Source organism: Catharus ustulatus, chromosome 3 (assembly GCF_009819885.2).
Source record: "Catharus ustulatus isolate bCatUst1 chromosome 3, bCatUst1.pri.v2, whole genome shotgun sequence".
Classification (NCBI taxonomy): Eukaryota; Metazoa; Chordata; class Aves; order Passeriformes; family Turdidae; genus Catharus; species Catharus ustulatus.
Window position 1 is genome coordinate 83,242,095 of NC_046223.1, and position 21,325 is coordinate 83,263,419.

The 21,325-nt window shown below is 40.3% G+C and overlaps 1 protein-coding gene and 1 long non-coding RNA gene across 2 annotated transcripts in view; one reads left to right on the plus strand and one right to left on the minus strand.

The window, feature by feature from the left end:
* Positions 1 to 253: 253 nt before the first annotated feature.
* Positions 254 to 867, minus strand: LOC116994722. Its single transcript, XR_004417559.1, has 2 exons — positions 646 to 867; positions 254 to 302 (listed from the first exon to the last, which is right to left on the minus strand). It is a non-coding gene; the product is annotated as an uncharacterized LOC116994722 (long non-coding RNA).
* Positions 868 to 2,687: 1,820 nt separating this feature from the next.
* Positions 2,688 to 21,325, plus strand: part of ME1 (malic enzyme 1) — a 158,691-nt gene continuing 140,053 nt past the window's right edge. The window contains exon 1 of the mRNA XM_033054780.2: positions 2,688 to 2,915. Coding sequence (XP_032910671.1) covers positions 2,811 to 2,915 — 105 coding nt within the window. The 5' untranslated portion in view covers positions 2,688 to 2,810. The remainder of the gene's footprint in view (positions 2,916 to 21,325) is intronic.

The following is a 21,325-nucleotide window of genomic DNA, read 5'->3' on the forward strand; positions in this document are numbered from 1 at the left end:
CAGCTGTGCTCAGGGATGGGCTGGAGTTCAGTCAGAAGGTGGTCATCCATTGTCTTGTGCATCACTTTGTTACCTCACAAATTCCTATTACTACATTGTATTTTATTTTGTTTATCAAACTGGTCTTAACCCATATGTTTTACCTTTTTTGAGTTCTCCTCCCCCTCTCAGGAAGTGAGTGAGCAGCTGCATAGTACTTAGTTCTGGCTGAGGTTAAACCACCAATCTTCCTTCTAGTATTTTATTTTTTTTCCCTAGGACCATTTGAAGTGGAGCATTTCATCTTAGTACATCTGAGGAAACTTGAGAGAGACAAGAAATGCAGAAGGTGGGAAGAAACCATAAGTACTTATGAAAAATAATGAGTAAGAGTTTTAAGTATTTCATATAGAAACCATTTGAGAAAAATAATTAAGTGCCTGCCAGAAGGGCAAAACCACTGTATTTTCTGTCAGAAAATTCTACCAATAGCGTACAATGCCCACTAATAATCTGAATGTGGGCCAACATTTACAAAAAAATCTGTATTGTGTACATAGCCATTACAAATAATTTGGTCACTTACAAAGGCTTTATTTATAGTCCTATAAATAGGACTATATTATGCAATTATTATGCAATGCAGTCCTCTTTTGGAAAAATTACCTTTGATTGCAGATATAACTGCTGAGCAGTACTCCTTTGGGCTTCTGAATTACTTTTATGGTTTGGTATTTTGAGGTCCTAGAAAAACCACTCTAAAATTGCTCTTCATCAAAGATACTCTGTAAAGGCAATACAAATGCACAACTGAATTTGAAGGAAGGTGTAAAGTCTAGAAGAAAAGTAATCACTAACAGCAGACTTGGACAAATAAATCTCATTAAATGGTAAATTGTTCCAGGTCTCAAGGAGGAGATTTCTACAGGTGACAGGTGACACATGACACCATTTTTTCGTTTCTTTAGTCTTCTTTTTGAGCTGAAAAGATCTGTTGCCATTGCTACAACTCATCTCAAAAGATAGCTGATTTAGTTTTTATTAGTGTTTGAACATAACAAAAGGAAATAAATTGTATTTTTAGGAAGATGGGGGGAGTAAATTCGCATTTAAAACACAGTAGTAAATGGTTTCTGAATTCTGATTACATTAAACATATGTATATATCCCAATGAATTTGACTTTAATTAGCTGTTTCATTACATACCTTTTATAACTTGGGCAAAGTGAGTCAGGACAAGTGCTTAGCAGGGTTCAGATCTCTGAGCAGGTACTCACAAAGATTGCAGTAACTTTTCTCATAAATCAAAGAGAGTTTGTTTTATAAAGAGTGTTGCAACATGAAGATAAAAATTACATCAGTACACATTACTCTGAGACAAAATATTGCACTAGGTTAGCATTCCATCAGAATGGTTTCAGTGTATTCACAAAGAAAGGAGAAAGGATGTTTCTATGTTGCTTTTCAATTTCATAACTAAGAAAGAGTTGAAATGAAACCCCATATCCCTGATACCTACTAAAGGTAATATTCAGGACCTGGGTGGGGAAGAAGGTATTTAGCTACCCAGAGAAATCCAAGGGAAGCTGGATAATTGATCAGAAAGACTCCAGGTTCAAAGTTTTAAAGAAACTTTTAATTTTAGTTTACTGCTTTCCATAATACTGAGATGATGGAACAAGGGAGAAATTTATTTACTGAATTTTCTGCTGACTTGCAAGTCAAGTTTCCAGAAATAGAGACTTGGAATGCTTCCAACTTTCCTTTGTCAGTTAACTGCAAATAAACTTTTCAGAGCTACTTAATAGAATATTTGGTAAAGACCAGATTCTGTGGAAGTATTTTTTATTATTTTTTTTTAATAAAAGATTAAGTAGTAGTATGGATACAAGGCCTACTGATTAAATGTGAAGAGGCAAGTTTAAAAGAGCTGCAAAATCTGTATCTGTTCGTTACTGCTTGACAACAGAAACCAAACCCTTCTAAATTAATCCTCTAGTCACACATTTAAAGCAGTGTAAATTCTCCAGCAGGACTACAGCATCCATATGGAAATTATTTTTGCTTACATATATGCATTTAGAGGCATAAAGCCAGTCATACAGCACACAAAGGGTTGTATGCAAAGAATTTCAGAACACACTGCAAACAAACGTCAGGGCTGGTGGTACAAACCAGCTAAACACCAGCTCTGCCCCAGTGCTCTCCATCCTGACCAGGCATAACCCCGACCACCACAGCTGAAGCCACCCCGCAGCTAATTACATCAAACATGTGCTGCTGACTGTACGAAGCTATGCGGTCCGTCCCCTTCGGGAAAGATTGGATTTCATGACCATTTAAATAGCAGAAGGAAAGTGAAACTTGAACGTGACTCAAGCGCAGAGGCCCGGCTCCGGCGTGTGGCCGTGCCGGGGGCTCAGCCGGGCCGCGGGCTCTCGGCCGATGGGCTCCGGGCGCGGCGCTCGCCGGCCCCCGTGCCAAGCCCGGCGTGACGAGGCAGAGTCCCCCGCAGCAGGTGATCCCCGACCGGCCCGCTCCTCCGGGCGGCTTCTCCGCTGCGGCAGGAGGCAGCGCAGGGCTGCGGGTCCGCACCCCCACTGTCCCTCGCACCTGGGCAGCGCCCGGCCGCGGCGGAGCCGCCGGTGACTCAGCGGCGCCCCGGTGCCCCGCTCCCGCGGCGGCGGCGCCTGCCGCGGCTCTGCCCCCTCCCTCTCTCCCGGTAGGATCATCCCACCCCGCCGGGCGGTCACCTCGGCAGGAGGAGCAAACGCCACTTTGCCTCGCTCCCGCAGCGACCTGACGGCAGTCAGCCCCGCCGCGCCGCACCATGCAAGCAGGCAAGGAAGACGGGAAGAAGCGGGACGCCGCCCGGCCCCTGCAGCTCACCATGAAGAGGGGCTACGAGGTGCTCCGCGACCCCCACCTCAACAAGGTAGGGGCGGGCAGGGCAGGTGTGCCGCTGGGCGAGGAGGGCGGCTGCCCCAGCCCTCGCCGCGCTCCCCGCGGGTGGCGGCCGCTCCTGCCCGGCGCTGCCTGCGGAGCCGGGGCCGCCTCTCGCCGCCGCCACCTGTCACGGCCCAGGGCCGCCGGGCCGGGGGCGGCGGGCCGGGGCAGCCGCACTTCCTGCGGGCCCGGCGCCGCTTCCTCTTCCTTCGGGCGGCCGGGGGCGGCCAGCGCCCTGCCCGCCGGCCCGGGCCGCGGGGCCATCCCCGGTACCCCAGGGCAGGCGAGCTGCAGCGGCAGCGCGGGGAGGAGGATGCTGCTGCTCAAAGTTACGCCGCTGTGATGCGAGTTCCTGCTGCCGTGCTTCTCTTTTCCTGGTACCCTCCTTCTTCTCCAATATTCTTTTCCACGGATGCCCCACCTCGCTTCCTGCGGGCTAAAGTGGCTCTTGGTGCTGTCCTGCGTTTTCTCCCCTGGCTAGGTGGAAAATGTGTTTATCACCACTATTCCTCTTGGAGCTCTGAAATGCAACTGCAGTTTCCTCCCCGCTCTGCATCAGCGAATGCAGCCAGCTTTTCTAAGAGATGCCATAGCACAGCAAAACCTTTTTGACGCATTTCCAGTTTGCTTAAGAATGGTAATTCAGCTTGATAAAACTTCCTAAATGTTAAAAGCTAATCTGGGAAACAAAGCTGAATAGAGAAGTGTTTGCACAACTGCCTTGAGAAAGATGTAAAAAAAGTAAAATAATTAAATTGACATGACAAGCTCTGAATTTGCTGCCGAAATGATAAATGGTTAAAGGTAGGTAATAAACCACACCTAGCACATGAAGCCTTGGTCAGACTCTTACCTCCGAATTTCACCTTGCACATTAACTGGAACGGTGCTCTGACTTGTATATCTGCATTAGAATGTATGTGCAGTCATTTTGCTTATTGCTGAGTTGGATAAATTGACAAACTGTCTCTAGTTTTACTGGACAGGTTGACTCATCATTCAAAGCTCCATGTATTAGTTAGATGAATAGTGCTTTTATTAGTCTTGGTGCTTGACTACAAAGTTTCCTTAGAGGCTGTCTTAAGGCCTGGGAAGGTCTCCTGAGGTCAGGTTAAAGGAAAATTTACCAAAATATGAAACTCCCAAGAAGAAACCAAGGAGAAGCTGTTTTGCTTGGCTTTGCATTTAAGCAGCTGTAATATTCATGGCAAAAGTGTGATTCAGCATAACCAGGAAGGCCAACCCAACAGAAAACTCACCTTGTTTAAAGAAATAAAAAAGAGCCTGTTCTGAAATGCATTGGCTAAAGGGCAGTCAGAGGCAGGCTCATTGCAATGGCTTTCTCTTCCCACACCATGCATTCTGCCTCTGAACAGTGCAAGGTATGGCTCGTCACAGATGAGGTGCTAAAGAGGAAGGATTTTGCTTGATTTTAAATTACAGGAGACAAGAGTTACAGAATATGCTGAGTTGGAAGAGACCCACAAGGATTATCAAGTCCAGCTCTTAAGTGAATGGCCTGTGTGAGCATCAAACTGACAATCTTGGTGGATTAGCACCATGCTCTTCCTGGGTTGGGCCTTATTCTTTCTTACTCTCTCAGTAACTCTCCCTGTGGTATAGCACATGTGTACTGAAATGCAGAGAAGCAGGGAAAGATAGCTGTTTATTACCAGCCACATCCTCCCGGTGAACAGAATTTGATGTTAGAAATGCTCAGCTGAAAAATCTGGTCTTTGTGCCTGTGAGAAAAGTCTGGTCCTGCTCTGGTAAAGGGATAGGTAATCCTGTTTTCTGATTGAGACAGTGATGTTTTGTAGGTGTAGATGTACTACAGCCTAATATGTGTATGTATGCCCACACCCTAATGTGTACATATTTGGTTGTATAGGTGCACTAAATTCAAATATGTTGAGGACTGCCCACACAGTTTCCAGTTTGATAGCTTGTGGCTTGCCTGCAGGCGTGGAAGCTGCTACTCCCAGTTCACTTTCTGTTGTCAAGGCTGTTAAACAAGCATCAGGTTGTTTAAAAATTCAATTTAAAATAGATATCTCCTTTAATGATTCTAAAGTACAGGGATTTCTTGCAGTCCTGCAAGGTGCCAGAACTTTCTGCTATCTTGACCCTGTCAAGGAGTTGCAATTTCTCAGGATCAGCACTTTCTTTTGGATATGGTGCCAGTTTTAAGAGGCCTATTTGTGCATATGTGGCAAAAGTAGACTGTAAGTACTAAATAGTGGTATCTAGCAGTGACTTGTAGAAAAAGAAGGCAAATGACATTTTCAAGGTCTCTTAAGACAGATACCCTGGCAAGCAGGTAAAACTGAATTGTGCTTCAATATGTGGAAGCTTGGGGCCTGTGTCCTCAAATAACACATTCCTTTTCTCAGACAAGTTTAAAATTTTACGTGGAACCATTTATACTTGAACATCTTTAAAAACACATGTAAGAATAAATAAGTGCTAGATTTAAAAAGAAGAAAAAGCCCAACCAAAACAGAAAACCCAACCTCAAAACTGTATCTCCATTTAGGTGTTCCATTTAATTACCCCACTCATTCAACAATAAAACTGTATTTCTGCACACCTGTCCATTACTTTTTATACTTAACCTTCCCGGCTTTTGAGAGAAAAGGCTGTGTGAATGCATGTGTGAATGGGGTAAGCACCCAAATTTTTCTGTTCTGCTTGGCCTCTACATGTACTTGGATGGCAAAATTGACTCCCTAAGCAATGTCATTTTAAAATCCTTTGTTTGACTATGTTAGTATTTCACAAACGTGTCTAACCTTTGGTGGGGAAAAGTTCAATTAAAAATGTTTAGTGGTTTTGTGATTTGCTCCCTCACCCTTCCCTCCCCACCCCCGCTAAAGCATGAGTGGTTTGTGCCATCTCAGCAGCAGTGATAAGTCAAAAATCATGACAAACTGTGGATTGTAACAGGCTGAATTTAATTACTTGAGGATGTGTGTCCAAGTCTGTGGACAGTAATTGTAATTCAGTTAATTGTTCTGAAATTTGAGGCTGTTAGTGTTTAAAAGTGTATTTAGAACCTTTATGGTAATTGTCTGTCTTTTTCCCTCAGGCAACCAAATACATTGTAAATAGCAATTACAAGGAAAACAAACACAGTTTCACTTCTTTTCACTGAAATGGATTTGGCTGGGAGTTGTAGGCTCTTTAAGCTGATGAGCTACAGAAGTGTGGAAGTAATTTGCTCTTTCCCTGCTGTAAATCTCATTTACACTTTATTCAGTGGACAAGTTTACAATTTTAAAGCATGCAAACAGTTTAACTACAGTTTCATCTTTAATGTTTTACCTTTTAATATTTAAGCAAATCGCATTTTGCTGTAAGCTGCTTATTTTCAGAATCTCTGTGTGAAGACAGAGAAACACGTATTTCAATACAAAACTTTCCCAATAGCCTGTCTTAGGTGCCAAGTGCAAACTCTTCCCTGATTGAGAAACTTTGCCTTGGAGAAATGCTTTGGTTCCAGGCTGCTTTTGTATTCTTGCAGAGCAGTTCTGTGAGCAGTAAATAAGTGACTATTAAATCGAAGTGCCAGAGGGCTCTTTCTCCTCCCCAGATGCCTGGTTTTAACTCCTCTACTGAGTGACTACTGTCATCATTGCTGAGTATAATGTGCCTGTAAACTGTTGGCCCCCTTTTTTTGTCTTTCTGTTTATTCAAATTGCACTGAAGCCCTATAGAATTTCAGAACAGGCTGTCTGATAGAGCTGTTGAATATCTTCGAGCACTAAGTGTCTGTTCTACCTGCAATTGCATTGGTGTTTTTTTACCCTTACATGTCCCAGATGTGGTGCCCCTGAACCTTAGCAGGTTCTCACTAAGTCACATTAGTCGTTGCAAGAGTTGATTGTCAGTACATTGACTTACTATGGGATTTACTCTAGAAGGACCGTTCTGGAGCAGAGCAAAGGTCCATTCATCCCAGTGTCTTATTTCTAACAGTGGCTCAACTGAAGGCCTCAGGAGAGGCAGAAGAGTGGAGGTGCCTCGGGTGAATAATCAATTCCAGACTGAGGGAATGAGCTTGTGATTAGAGGGTCATTAAGATATGAGCATGTGTCATGCCTATCAGTTTACACGTGCCTAGGTATACTGTTTTACTAGAAATCAATTGTAAACTTCTTAGACTCACAGACTTCTCATTTTGCTCTATGTTTCAGACAGTTGGATGAGAACACTTGTCAAATACAGATAGGATTTGATCTATCTGTACACAACTAGTTGCTTCTCTAAAAGCAAATTTGATTTTGAGAAAGTATAAACCTGTCATTGGATTTGGTGGCATATAAAAAAGGTTCTATAACTTTGACATTAGTGGGCAAACCTGCAAGAGGTCTCAGAAAACCCAAATCTCAGTAAAAAATCAGAAGTGTTCCAGGGAGATTTTCTCTGTCTGTTGGGTAAAATAGAGAAGAATTGAAGAACTTCCTTTAAATAAATCCATTCCTTTATCAAATACCAAGCAATAGAAGACTGTTTTTCTTCCTATTGATATTGTTTGTATTTTCACATCTTAAACTTGTGTGTTCTTTGGGTGGGTCCTCTGGAGTGGCCAGTGCTCAATGAACGTTGCCTTTGCTTTACCTGTAGATAGCTGTTTTGGAAGAAAGCTGATGACAATGGGGATGGAGGAGGAAAACACTTCTTTAAATTGCATATTAGAATCATCTGTAATTCATAATTAATTTGCAAGATAGATTTTCTGGAAATTACTTTGCCATTACAAGAGATTATTTAAGTGGCAGTAGATATGAGAGTGTTTTTTAGATGAGAAGATTGTCAGCTCCATGGGAAAGTAAAGGTATAACTTGAGAAATTCTAATTAGTGTAGTTGCTAATCACTCTTACTGTCTTCTACTTCCTTTAACTTTTTGCCCTTTGAAACTTTGAAGCTTTTAACAGTAATAGTTCCTGGTTCTTATCCCTGACAGATCACATAGCAGAGCAGTTCTGATCTTGAGAGTGATGACTACAGTAATTTCACGACCGTAAGGCGCACCGGACTATAAGGCGCACCCCCCGGGAGGCGCACTGGACTATAAGGCGCACTTTTTTTTTTTGCAGCGAGGCTCCGCCCCCAGCTCCCCCCACACAGTTGCTGGCTGAGGCCCTGCCTCAACCTGGCAGCCATTGGCCCCCGGGCCCACCCGGACCCAACAGGGGTGGTGCCGCGGGCCCCCGGGCCCGCCCCCACCCGGCTACCATGGCACTGCCGGCTTCCCCCATGGCTTACGGCTCACACTTCCAGGGTGGCAAATGTTGCAACTTTGTACATCATATCAGGCGCACTGGACTATAAGGCGCACTTCCGGGTTCAGGGGAAAATTTTAGTCAAAAGGGTGTACCTTATGGTCATGAAATTACTGTACATGATTTTTCAGGTCTTTGACAAGAGTCAAAGTGGTGTAGTGGTTGAGCTAGCACAAGAAGTGGATCTGGTCTTTGAAGCACTTTAGAGTGAACTTCTATCAATTTTGCCCATGTGCTTAATAAGCATTACATTTTTCATCTCTTACTGGGATCTTCAATGCTAGTTGCTGTTCTGTGGAATGGCAACCTAAACCTGGAGGCTCTTCAAGTGTGAGGTTGGTTCATACAAGAACTGTTTGCTCTTTAACAATTAGGATCATAAGTTGCAGACTGCAGAACTGCAGTCATCTTGTTTGCTTGGGATTTGGGAAACGGTGTGAGCTCGACAGTGTCTCACTGGTGGGTACCACAGGGCTGGATGAGGATGTTGTTACACTGGTAGTGTAGTCTTCCTTCCTGTAAACACTTGTTGAGGTGTGAGGGAGGAGTAGTCATGAAGGATATCTTTTGTATGACTGCTTTTACATATAGTATGTGTGGAGGAGTATTAAAAATCAATTCTGTGCTTTTTTCCCCATCTTTCTTATTTTGAGGCAGGTTATCCTTCATACTGTTAATAAGGAAAAGGTATTTGAAAAAGCATAAAGTTCATTGCCTCCAATACTTTGCTTCTGACCTAGTAGGTAAGTTGCTGTGGTTGGTGTTACGCTCTTTTCTTCCTGCTGGCCTCCAGTTCTTTGCTTGCAGTTATGAAACAGAGTGCTGAGGCAGCAAGTTGGGAACAAAGTTCTGTGACTTGAATTAAAAGCAAATAAATGGAAGGAGAAAAGTTATGCAGTAAGCTAAATAGCAGTAATAGCAATTGAATAGTGGTATAAGTTGTCACAGGAAGCTGAAACCTAGAACTGTTTTACTGCAAAGCTCCTTCAGACATTAAAAATGCTTTTCAGTTGTGTAATTTTCTTGTGAGCTTCAGGAGTTGAATAGAAAATTGACCTTTTTACTTTTGATTGAGGAATCCTATGACACAGGTTATAAATGCTATTTGAATAGAAACATTATCCTGGCACAGAGCACCTTGTAAGCAGACTCTCTGTATTTAAATTGGGTTAAATGTGCCTTTCAACAGTAGGTTTTATAGAGATGCTGGCCAGAGTACTTGAGTGTTGTTTTTTTAATCTTACTTATGGATGCTGATAATAAATAGGAGTAGAATTCGCTGTGAAATTTTACTTCTGTCTAAGTAGAATAAACTGCAGAGAGTATCTTGGAGTACAGAAATTCTTAACTATGCATTCTGCACTTTGTACATCCAATTCTGCTGAACTGCTTTCTTGTATCGAGCTGATGCTGAAAAAATTACAAGTTGCAGCTGTAGAAGGCACAAGGTTCTCTCCCCCAGCCCTGCTTGCTTTGTGGAGGGGAGGAGGAAGAGAACTGTGTGTGACAGCAATGTTTCTTATTAACCAATGAGTAGAGGTTAAATTGTGCCATCTTTGCTTTGTCATGCTTTCTTTCTTTGCCTGCTCATGTGGGCTGTGTATTTAATTCATGACTTGCTTCTGGCTACTGTTGCCCATGCCTGCAGGGGTTGATGCAGAGTTTCATGCCAAAGGTCTCCTTGCTCCAGGCTCTGGAGGTCTGAAAGAGAGTGCTAATGCTCTTCAATTAGGTCCTTCATTAAGTTTTTCCAGTTTATAGTTGAGAATTTTTAGTGGAACAGCTGTTTCGAAGAAGCTTTGCAAGCATCATTTAGTGGAGGACGTTGTCCTGGGATTTCAGTCACAGTAGCAAGTGGTTTGTCCTCCCTGCAAATCTGAAGAGCCACTTGTAAGGTGTCATTTGTGCTCCCCTGGCTGCAGCAAATATATGGAGGTTGCTGTGGTCTGTGGCCCATTATGGCTGGAAGACTAGCAGGGAAAGGGTAGAAAAGAACAGAAATAACACTGTTGGTTTGTGTGCCTGTTTAATGATATTGGTTATACAATAATAAAGTTTGTTGGTAGTAGGCCGTTAGTTAAACTTTGTTTGGATGTTCGTATCATTCATGGAGATGCTTTTTCTGTACTTTGTGCCCAGACCAGGCCTCGCCCATGACTGGGAATAATTTTACAGAAATTATCTCTATTGTTTGGTTTAACATAACACCAAAGAGCTAAATCTGGTATAGGAAAAAGCCAATAGAATGTGGGTAGAATTGCCAGTTTGTAATATATGGTAGCCAAAATGTTGTATAGGAAGCTGCTGGCAAATATGACAGCAACCATGTACCTACAAACTAGCATAGGTGGGAACAAACTTCCCCATGGGCAGGTAGAAGTAGCAAGGCCACGCATGAAATTGCAGGAGACTGGGGAAAGGCTTTGATGCTTCCAAGTGTTTTACCTGATGTAGGAATGCAGATATTTAAGTTAAGATGCTGATGGTTTCTATTCACAGGCAGAGGATGAATTTGTCTTGACACTAGAATGTTCTGCCATACCATTTAGGGAGAAGAGTATCATGCCAGTCGCCAGCACTGCTCTCTAGAAGGGCTTGCAGCCATGAAAAATCTACCTTACACAACTTATACATTAAGAAGTGTTATTTATTGTTGGTGTCCTAGTCTCAAAGCCTGTGAAGTGACTTGTGGTTCTGAAATTGCAACTGTGCAAGCTCTCTGTGGATTGTGTTGCATGTTTGTTTGTCTTAAAAAGAAAAAAAAATCAAAGTCATGGATGAAGTCAAGGAAGATAGGGGAGGCCATCTCATAGGTGCTTAAAAATTGTCAAAATAAATTTAATATTTTTTGTTACTGTTTACCCTATGCAACCTGCATAGATTGAGTTGCTATGTCAGTCACTCTTTTTTTTACCTTACTCTTTCTCCCCTCGGTAGCAAATTTATACCTTTAATTGAAAAGTAAATGATTGCTGTCAGGCATATTGATACTGATTTACATTTTAGAAAATTTTCCTCTTTTTTTCCCCTCTAGAATGAAATTATATGCTTCCAGAGAAACAAGAAAATTGCTGTGTAATTATGTGTTGGGTTATCATTATGTATAATTTTCTTGATTTTGTGACATGCAGCATGATAGTAGGAATTCTAAGGTTTTCTCAATGGACTGTCAGTGTGACACACATTACAGACAGCTTCAAGAGCTGGAACGGGCAGGATCTCCCAGCGACAGGAAACCTAAGGGTTGGACCATACTCACAAGTAAGCTCATGGCTTTTATGAGGATGATAAATTTGTGTAGGAGCTATTAGGGAAAGACCCAAAAACCTGATCCTAATACCAGTTTTAGTAGTGTAAACTGAGAGTGACTGAAAGGTAGAAGGGTTCAAGAGGGGAAGCTGCTGCAAAACTGCCATGAAATTAACCCTGCAACCATGCATAACTGGTGCATTATTCCTTAAAAATACCTCAAAAACCAACCCATTGTCACTTGGGGAGTTTGAGCTCATTTAACCTCCCCAGATTTCTAAAGCTTGTTTCTTAGTAGCTAACGTAGAAAGAAAGAAATGTTGAAATATTCATAGTTTGCAAGGTAAGTGGTTTTGGCTAGTCTGACGAATTTGTTTAAAGTGATGAATATTATAGTATCTCATTTTATGTTTAATTAAGATGACTTTAATAGTCTAAATCTTTGGCTGATTTCAGTGAAAAAATAATGCTGTGGAGAAAGCTAAATTTGTTTCTGTTAAAAAAAGGTCTCTAATTTTGTCTGAGAATTACTTATGCATATTCCTTGGTATAGTTTATTTTAGGAGTCAATGAAAAACAACCCCTGTGTTGCATGCATAAGGAAACATGTTTTGGTTTTAAGCTTTTGCTAATGTAATTTGTTGCATAATTCCGGAAGCAAAAATCCTGTCTTAGAAGAAGAAGGAGGTCACGGGGTGCCCTGGAGGCATTTCTTGCAAAGCACTGTGTACTTTCTGTTGAAATCCATGTTTTTAATTTACTTAAATACTGTTAGTGCCTATTCCTCTGTGAAACACAACACTCTGAGCAGGACCTGAATTTGCTTACAATATAGAGGAAGCAGAGGAAGCGTGGAGTAAGCACTTTTTATATACATAAAGAACATATAACATAGAAGTGAAGGAAAAAAAGCTCTATGATCTGAATACTTGTGACTTTCAGCCAAAGATGTGGAAGTATGTCAAGATGTAGTTGTCTGGTGTGGGAGCTCAGAAAGCACATTCGTCAATCCTAAGATATGAGGCATAGAACAACCATGAATTTTATCATTCCATGTTTATGCTTAGTTTTTTACTTACTTTGTTGTTTGAGAACAGTTGTTACCCACTTCTGGCTTAGAAATTTTTTTCCCCCTCAAAAACCAGTCTAATATTAAAACTATATCACCGTTCTTCTTCTTCTTATCCCTCTTATCATTAGGAGTGATTTGAAGAATTGGAAACACCTTTAGTGTAACTTTGCTCAAATAGATGCAGTCTTGAGTCTTCTGTTGGTATTTTAGATTCATCTGTTTTATTAATGAATTGTGTTTATCTTTGGAACGGAGTGGGTGCTATGAAATAATTTTGCTATCCAGTTCATATTGGACATCACAGTTTAGTTTTCTTTTGCTTGTCCCTTTTGAATGATACCATTTTAAGTTTCCTTTTGGCATAGAGTTTAGATAGTACTGCTCTGCATGAGAAGAACAAGAATTATTTTGAACCATGTAATTCCTTTTTCCACAAAGGCGAAAATAATTGTCTTTTTTAATGATGAAGAAAAAAAAAAAATCTTTGCCTTAAATCTCTCCTGGAAGGGAGTGTGCAATGATGATTATGAAGCATGTTACAACATTTATGGTACTGGTGTCTAGCTGACTTACTGGATTTCATCCTCCAGATACCTGACTTTGCAAAGCAGATTTATGTGTGTGGGATGTATTTACAAAAGAGACAGTAAAGCCTCTTTACTTAAATAGTAAAAAAGATTTCAATAGTTACAGATAAAAGTCAGAATGGAAGAATATTGAAGACACAGTATTGTCCAAGTAAAATGAATAACTGAGTTTGCCAAAGCACTTAATGTTGGTTTGATTTTACTTGAATGTCTACTATTGAGAGGTAAATTTATCTGCTGCTATTTACAGGAAAATGGAAGAAAATTGTGAAAATTAATTTCAAAGTTTAGATTTTTTGCTGTAGCAGTTATTGGAGTAATTCCCTAAGGTCCTTAGGTTTGCATAACTTTGGTTTTGCCCAGGTATAAGTCAGTTTTAAAAGTTATGTCCTAGGAGAAAGGACTGGGGAAGAATGAAGAGCCTTCTTTCGGGGGATTTGGATTCAGGCTCTTGGACCTTCTACAGGAGTGAGATCTTGCAGCAGTTTTTTCTTATCTCTGTCCAGTCTTTTCAGTCTTCCTCAGATCATATGTTTTTGGTGACTGCTTGACATTTTAATTCCAAAGGTTTCTCTGAAATTCTTCCCTTGCTTTTGTCTGGAGCTCATGTGGGACAGTTGTGCTTTCAATTCCAAGACATCATCTCTCTATGTTTCAAGTTTCCTCTGTCCCAGGAGTGTTTTGAAATTCAGTGATGCAAATTTATGACTTACTATAGTCTTGGGAGAGCATAAAATCAGTGTGGTTTGTCTGTTTTTGTGTTGTTGCTGTTTGTTAAGACAGGAGTTCATGACAGATTCTCTGAGGTTGAGGGTTACCAACTGCATTGCTTTCTGTAAATGAAGTCTGGATAAAGCATTGCTCTTCATGTAGTAGAGGATTTGGCCTCTGCCTGTGTTTTTTTAGGTCAGTTGAGGGTCAAGTAAAAAAATAGCTTGCTAATTCTGAGTTATGTTTTTTAATTCCTATTGAACATGCAAATTCTTACATTTAGCACAACACAGTGGTTGAACTAAATGAATCTGTTGTAGATGGGGATACATAGATAAATTTGGATGAGTGTGTGTAAAGAGGTATCAGAAAAGATGTCTTACTGTGTACTGCAGTATCAAGAGAACTTGCAGCACTCATCCTCAGCAGCTGCTTGAAAGGAAAACTTGCTCAGAAAAAGTAGAGCATCTCACTTTGCATCTTACCAGGGGAAAAATAACCAGTGTGGCTCTGTCTTGTAGCCACTGCTGTTGTGTTTGCTGTAAGAGCAAAAGTGTTCCAGGTCAGGAGTCTGCGTGAAACTGGAGCCTCTTGAGCTCCTGCCAGGTTGTTTGTGGTACTGAGCTCTGTGCTTCTTGGAGTACAGGGATAAACTTCAAGTAGGAAATAAAAAGTGAGTGCTTTCTTTTGGGGTGTAATTCTTGGGAAAATAAATATTTCTATAGGATAAAGACACTTATCCTTCAAACCAACATTATTTCCTAAACTTTGTGTCATTTATGGCAAGAAGTAACTTTCTTTTGGTTTCATAGTTACCAAGTCCTCTAACTATTCTTCAGTGAGGAATAGTGGATAAAACACAGGTAAAAAGAATAGATGAGTATAGGAAAGCATCATATAGTTGTCATAATGTACCACTAGCAGTTTAAACAGGGGGTGTGGCTGACAGACACCCTTTCTGGTTTGCTTTGAGATACAGTTGACAAACCTTAAAAGCTTTCTTTGTCTTACTTCAGAACTATGTAATGCGTATGAGTACACACATTTTCCCCCCCTTAATTAGTGAGCTCTGCTTCATCAAGAGAGACAAAATATTGTAGTGGATTGGGCACTGGACTGGAAACTAGGTCACACCATTAAGAATATTAAATCTTAGTCATTTAGTTTTCTCATCTGAATAGGCAAACAGCATTGGAGAAGTGTTCAGAATGAAAACTAGTATGAAGTACTTGGTCTTGTATAATTAGTCTTATTAGATAATGTTTACATAGTTGCCTTTATATTGCTATAATTTAGTTTCTATGTAAAATTTCTTTCCTTGGTGGGGGGAATAATTTTCTAGTTTTTGCTGTAATCAGTCAGCAAGCTGATAGTTCTTTAAAAGTCATATCTAAGTAGACCCATGTTGAATCTGTATAGTCCTGACATATTTTGTCTATATCCTTTTGCCTTCTGTTGTATTGCAGTTAAAAGTAGAGAGGGTATTAATGGATATGCAGTCTCCTGAACATACATTTTCCTAGATCCATGAAAATGCATTAGACAGGACTGCAAATCATGACTTGTACTGAATGCTGTGTGTGTGGGGGGGAAATGAAGATCTGAATAGGCAGGAAGAACTCATCCATCTGTGTAGTTAAACCTGCTCCTGGCTTCAGGCCATGCTGTGCCACATGCAGATTAGTTCCAATTAGATGAAGTGGTAGCTGACCCTTGGCTGCCTCCTCTAAGCCTCCTGGTCCTGGGCAGCATTCGAAGGGTTGCCTCCATTCCAGCTGAATGGGGAGAAGAGGTGAGAAAGTGTTCACTATTTATCACCTGAATGCCTGGGGAAACTCAGGTCAATATTTTCTGCAAGAGAAGGTATTTTAACCTCCAGCTAGGCACTATTCAGTAGTTTTTAACTCAGTGAAACTTCACTTCTTTAACAAGCTAGAATTCATGTCTCCAGGATTTAAATGCATTTGAAAGAAGGCTGTGTTTCTAGGGGTATATTTAGCTGTCTGACGATTTTGCTAACTATTGAATAGATGGAGGCGACACAAATCTGACACCCACTGTTTTCCCAAAGTTAAGAATTTTGATTTCAGTTCCCTAGAGAAATTGTCCTGCACAGAAATTGTGTATAAAGGCTGAATAAAACCACCTTGTATGATGGAACTATTACTGTCAAAGATGTCTTTTAAATTTTTTTATTCTTTCTTAAAATGTGCTAAAACAAATACTTGTATATGTCTTCTAAATAGAAGGAGCTACATACATTTTTTTGGGTATGAATTCTTATGATATTCTTGGAAATCACACTTCTGTAGCATAAATACCCAGGAAAATAAGATTTTCTGTGAAAGATAACTCAAAGTTTAACAGTTAGCAAAATGAATCTATTTGTACATCATAATATAGAATGATATCCTAATCCTCTCCTTTTCTGTAATAATTTCTTAATTCAGAGTAGATCCCTTTTTTCTGTTATGAGTTTCAGCAGTGACCAGAAAGCCTATGTGAATGAATATCTGTGAATCTAATCCTGAAAATAATTATGTAAGTAGCTACAGAAAGGTAATGCTTGTCTAGCCATACTTCAACTTGCTAGCAGTGCAACTCTCAAAGTATACATGGTAAGCATTTTTTTTGTCCCTGAAAATACTTACATGCATATATTTACTTAAATACAAAGAAATAATCTTTCAGCTACCATGAGGAAATGTGGCACATGCATAAAAGCCCCATTTATCTTGTACTGACCTGTTACTTACACTTCATTACTTTACATAGGGGAAGCTGCCATGTGGAGAACAGAGCAATAGGGTAGTATTAGACATACAGCTGTAGGGATCCAAAGCTGGATGTGTTTTGGTGAGTCTACTCTGCATTCCCTGAATCTGTATTCCTTAGCAAATCTAATTAATAACAATAATAGTAAATCCCCATTAATCTCATTTTGGTGCCGTGGGTGTTTGGGTGTTGTACTAGCACTGTGAGAAATGCTGCTTGGGTTAAAGGTGCTTTGAACAGGAATTTTTCCTACCTGTCCTGTCCTTTCTTCACTACACTCTTATATGTTGTTATAGGCAAATTGATTTCTGTTTGCACCACAAAAGAAATGTTTGCAGGAGCAGAACCTGTTTTGGTTGGAAACTTCTTTTGAAGTTGAGGCTCTCTTCATAGCATGAAGAGAGCCTCAGCATCTCTAGATTGTTTGCTGCTGTTTTACTCTGCCTTGAAATGAATAGTTAAAGGAAAATGAAAATTAACCATGAGTGGTTTTGTTAGATGTGGCATATGGGTCTGCAGTAGTTGAAGTAATCACAGCAGCATTTTCTTGGTTTTAAAAGAATACCTTCTAAACAAAAGTGCTCCCTCTCTTATAGTTTTTCATAGTGAGGATCTTGCAAAGAGAGTATTTTTATGAACATTTTCCATGTTTTAACTTACCCAATTTAGTCAGTGCTCTGACATTTTATCTGTATAGTATGTTTTGTCAAAGCGTGTTAGTTTAATTTTGGGGAATTTTTAAATTTTTTGGTGTATGTTTATTGCACTGCAATGGGCCTCTCTCAATGACACTTTCCAATGTTTTTTCCCAAATTGATGAATTAGTTATTTTCTGTTGCTAAAAGCTGCAGTGCTTTATGAAATGATCCTTTTTTTCTGTGAAGATTTTGTCTGAATGCTGCTTAGTGAAAGAAAGTTGTAATATCACAGGCAGTGTGAGTGAAATGTTATTATAAAACCATCCTGTCAAAAGGGATCTCAGAAGTCCAGCCTCCTACTCAAGGCAGGGTCAGATCTGGAGACAGGACAGGTTGCTCAGGGCTGTATCCTGTCAAGTCATGAAAATCTCTAAGATGGAAAAGGTACATCTTCTCTGGGATACCTATGTATGTATTTGTAGTCAAGAGGAATTTCTTTTTTCATTGTATTTAGTCTGAACCTCTCTTTTATCATATGCTTGTTGTGTCTTGTCCTTCTGCTGTGTACTGCTGTAGAGAGCCTGGGTCTATCTTCTAGATAGCCTCAGCATAGGTACTGGAAGGCTGCTATTAGGTTTCTCCCAAAACATTCTCTTTTCCAGGCTAAAAAAGCCTAGTTCCCTAATTGGGAATGTGCTTCAGCCCAAATCATCTTGGTGGTCCTTTACTGAACTTGCTCCAGTTTATAAATGTCTTTCCAATATTAGGGACTCAGAGTTGGACTCTGCAGTGTAATGAGTTCCAGGTAAGCAGGATGATCATTTCCCTCAGCCCATGTCATACCATATTCTGCTGATGCAGCCCAGGACACTATTGGCTGCCTTTGCCTGTGCACACCAGTGGCTCCTTCTCAGTTTGCTGTCCACGATGTCCTTTTTGACAGACCTGCTTCTTCCCAGCCAGTCAGTCTGTTGCCAGCCTGAATCATTACAGCCTGTATTGTTTACTTTCTGGATTGCATAATTTTGCATTTGTCTTTGTTGAATTTTGTAATGCTTATCAGCCCATTCCTCCAGGCTGAGTCCCTTTGGATGCCAGCCCTGCTCCTGGGTATGTATAGCCACAGTTGCTCCTGTTTGGTGTCACCTACACACCTGGTGATTCTGTGCTCCACTGTCCTCTCCAGGTCATTGATAAAGATGTTAAACAGACTCCTGCAGCACTGTTACTGGGGGGTGCAGTAGAACCCATTGGTTCCTTCTGAGCTACATCATCCAACAGCTGATTGTCCACTCATCTACACTGTAATATCCCAACTTGGGTCATGGATTTTTTTTTTGGAACCAGTTGTCAAAGCCTTGCTTAAAGTGACATAAATGACATATTCTGTCTTCCCTTGTCTGTAAGTGCAGTCATTTTTCTGTAGAAGGCAGTCAGATTGATTGGGGATGATTTACCCTTGACTTAAGTCTTGTCTGTAATTTTCTGCTTGCCTTCTTCTGTTCACTTAGGATCTTGAACTGTTCTAGTCCACAGTTATTACACCTAAGACTGGCATTGATTATTGTATCCCCAGTCAGGTCTTCCTAATTTGTGAAAAGCAATCCAGTTTTGCATCACCCCTGACTAGCTCACCCAGAATCTCTTATATCATCTCTGAAACTTTCCAGTAATCTACTGGATTGTTTGTGTCCTGTCATGTTGTTCTTCTAGCAGAAATGAAGGAGATTAAAGACTATCATAAGAACAGGGGACTGTGATCTAGAGACTTACCTTGTATGTACTCAAGGAACAAGAGCAGTTTGTTGGCCTGATATGTGATTACTATTATTGCTACCTGCTGCAGTCAGAGATTTTATTTGTTTGACTAAGCATTTATATTTTTACAAAAACAGCAACAGGAGGAAAAAATGTTTGCATACACAGAACCTATGTGCATGACCTCTGTGTCTAACTTGTACATTTTTTTGAGTAGGAGTCTCTTAGAATATTGTACAAGTTTTAGAATACTGTAAGAAAAGAGAAGTTATTGTGTTTCTGGTTCCCGTGCTGCTATTTGTGGAATTTTGAAAGTGGTTTTTATAATTTTTTTTAATGTGTGTGTGATTTTGAAATCAGCACTTCTGTAAATGAAATACAGAGTAATTAGGGCAGCTCCTCGAGAAACTGGGGAAATGCATACTCAGGTTAATGTTCATTCTGTTTGTGTAGGTAGTTGTTGTGAGGAGATCTATCAGAACCCTCTAGTTCTCATCCCACACTGCTCTTTCTGGCCTGAGAGGATGCCATCTGGGCCTGTTTCTGAAGCAAAGTTGTTCATAGTAATTTGAAGGAATTATTCTAATAACTACTAAGTGAACAATGCCATTATCACTAAAGAACTTAATTTCACAGATTGAGAACCTTCTGGCTGGGTCTACAGAGAAACTAAGCTGCGAGGATTTTTTCTTTTATTTTCCATACCCTAGTATTTTTTACTCTCCTCAGCTCATTTAGGTTTTGGTGCTTGGAAATTAAACTGCAAGCCACAGTCCAAGTGTGCTGCAGAGGAGACATAAAAGAAAGGTTGTAAAAAGCTCCATACAAACTGTGTCAAGCTGTCTTCTGCTCCAGTTGAGTGAATTATTAAAGTAGCTACTACCTCTGTTACTAAATAAAGTAATACAAAAGCTAGCAATGGCAGCTTGGAAGTCTCTTGGCTAGCAACCTACAGATAGGTTGCTGTAGTTAAGAGTTCAAAGTGTGGTCTGTCTTGCTGTCATAACTGATTTCACTCACTTGAAAAAGGGGGTAATCGGTCTTGCTAGAGTTCTGTCTCTGATATTTGGAGTCTTTTGTTCTCTGTTTTTCCTGCCTATTTTCAGCTCACAGCTGTTCCCATGCCAGGTACCTTTCTTACAGCTGTTTTACAGCTTTAGGTTTTGCTTGGATTCTCAGTGTTTTCTGGATGTGCTAATAGTAGCCTAGAAACTAGGACTCAGAGTCACAGAATAATTTAGGTTGAAAGGGACCCCTGGAGCTTATCTAGTCCAGCTTTTTGCTCAAAGCAGGAACAGCTTCAAAATACTGCAATGTGCGTGAATGTCATGAAACCAGATGAAAAGGAGCCTGGTGGACCTATAGGCTAGAGAAAAGAGGGATGCCTTTATACTTTTACCTTTGAGTTCCTTAAAAAGCTTGTTGTATTGCACTGAAAGGTTGCTGAATGTGCTGTCTACTTCTGAGATGTGAAACAACTGACCACCTTCTCTGTTGTGGTCTAAACCCTCAAACAAGTTAGAGCTCTACAGGCTCACCAATCTTGATGACCAGAGAAGAAACTTGTTTGCTAACTATGGAGTTACAAGAGATATGAGTAAATTGTAAAGTTTGGCTGGAAATAAGAAGACATGCTGGGGCTGCACTTGACCTAATCAATGACAATAGAGTAGAAATAGCACAAAAAAAGGTCTTCATGAGTCAGAATCTTCACTGTTCAGGAGCCTCTTCAGGGAGAAAGCCAAAATCTGTTGCTGTAGTTCCTCTTGGAGTTACAGGCTGTTTTTATCAATTTGCAGTTGTTCTGAGTCATGTGCAATTCTTATGACTGCACAACTCAGAATAATTTAATCATATTATTCTTGCTTATATTAACGTGTCAGTGGAAATCTAACAAGTACGTAATAAAAAAGAATGTGACATTTTTCTTTATTCTGTTGAAGAGAAAATCATAACACTTGCTGTAGCCTGTGGTCATATTAGAATATTTTCCATACCAATCTCTTGCATCTTAATTAAAGTTATGTGCTCACACATATAGATTTGCAACCAGTATGCAAGTAGTAAATGCTGTGGTTTATGGCCTGTATTTTCAATAGCAAATAGCATAGATCTGTAGATCAGACATGTACAATATACAATGTTAAGGACTTTTTAATGAGACTTTTAGGTTTGGCGCTATTAAATAATTGCTTTATTTTTTGTTTGTTTTGTTTTCTTTGGTAGGAACCAGAATATTTGTGGTGTTTTTGGTTTTTTTTCTGTTTTTGTTTTTGGTTTTTTTTGGGGTGGGGGGGGATGTGTTGAGAGTTTTTTTGTACTT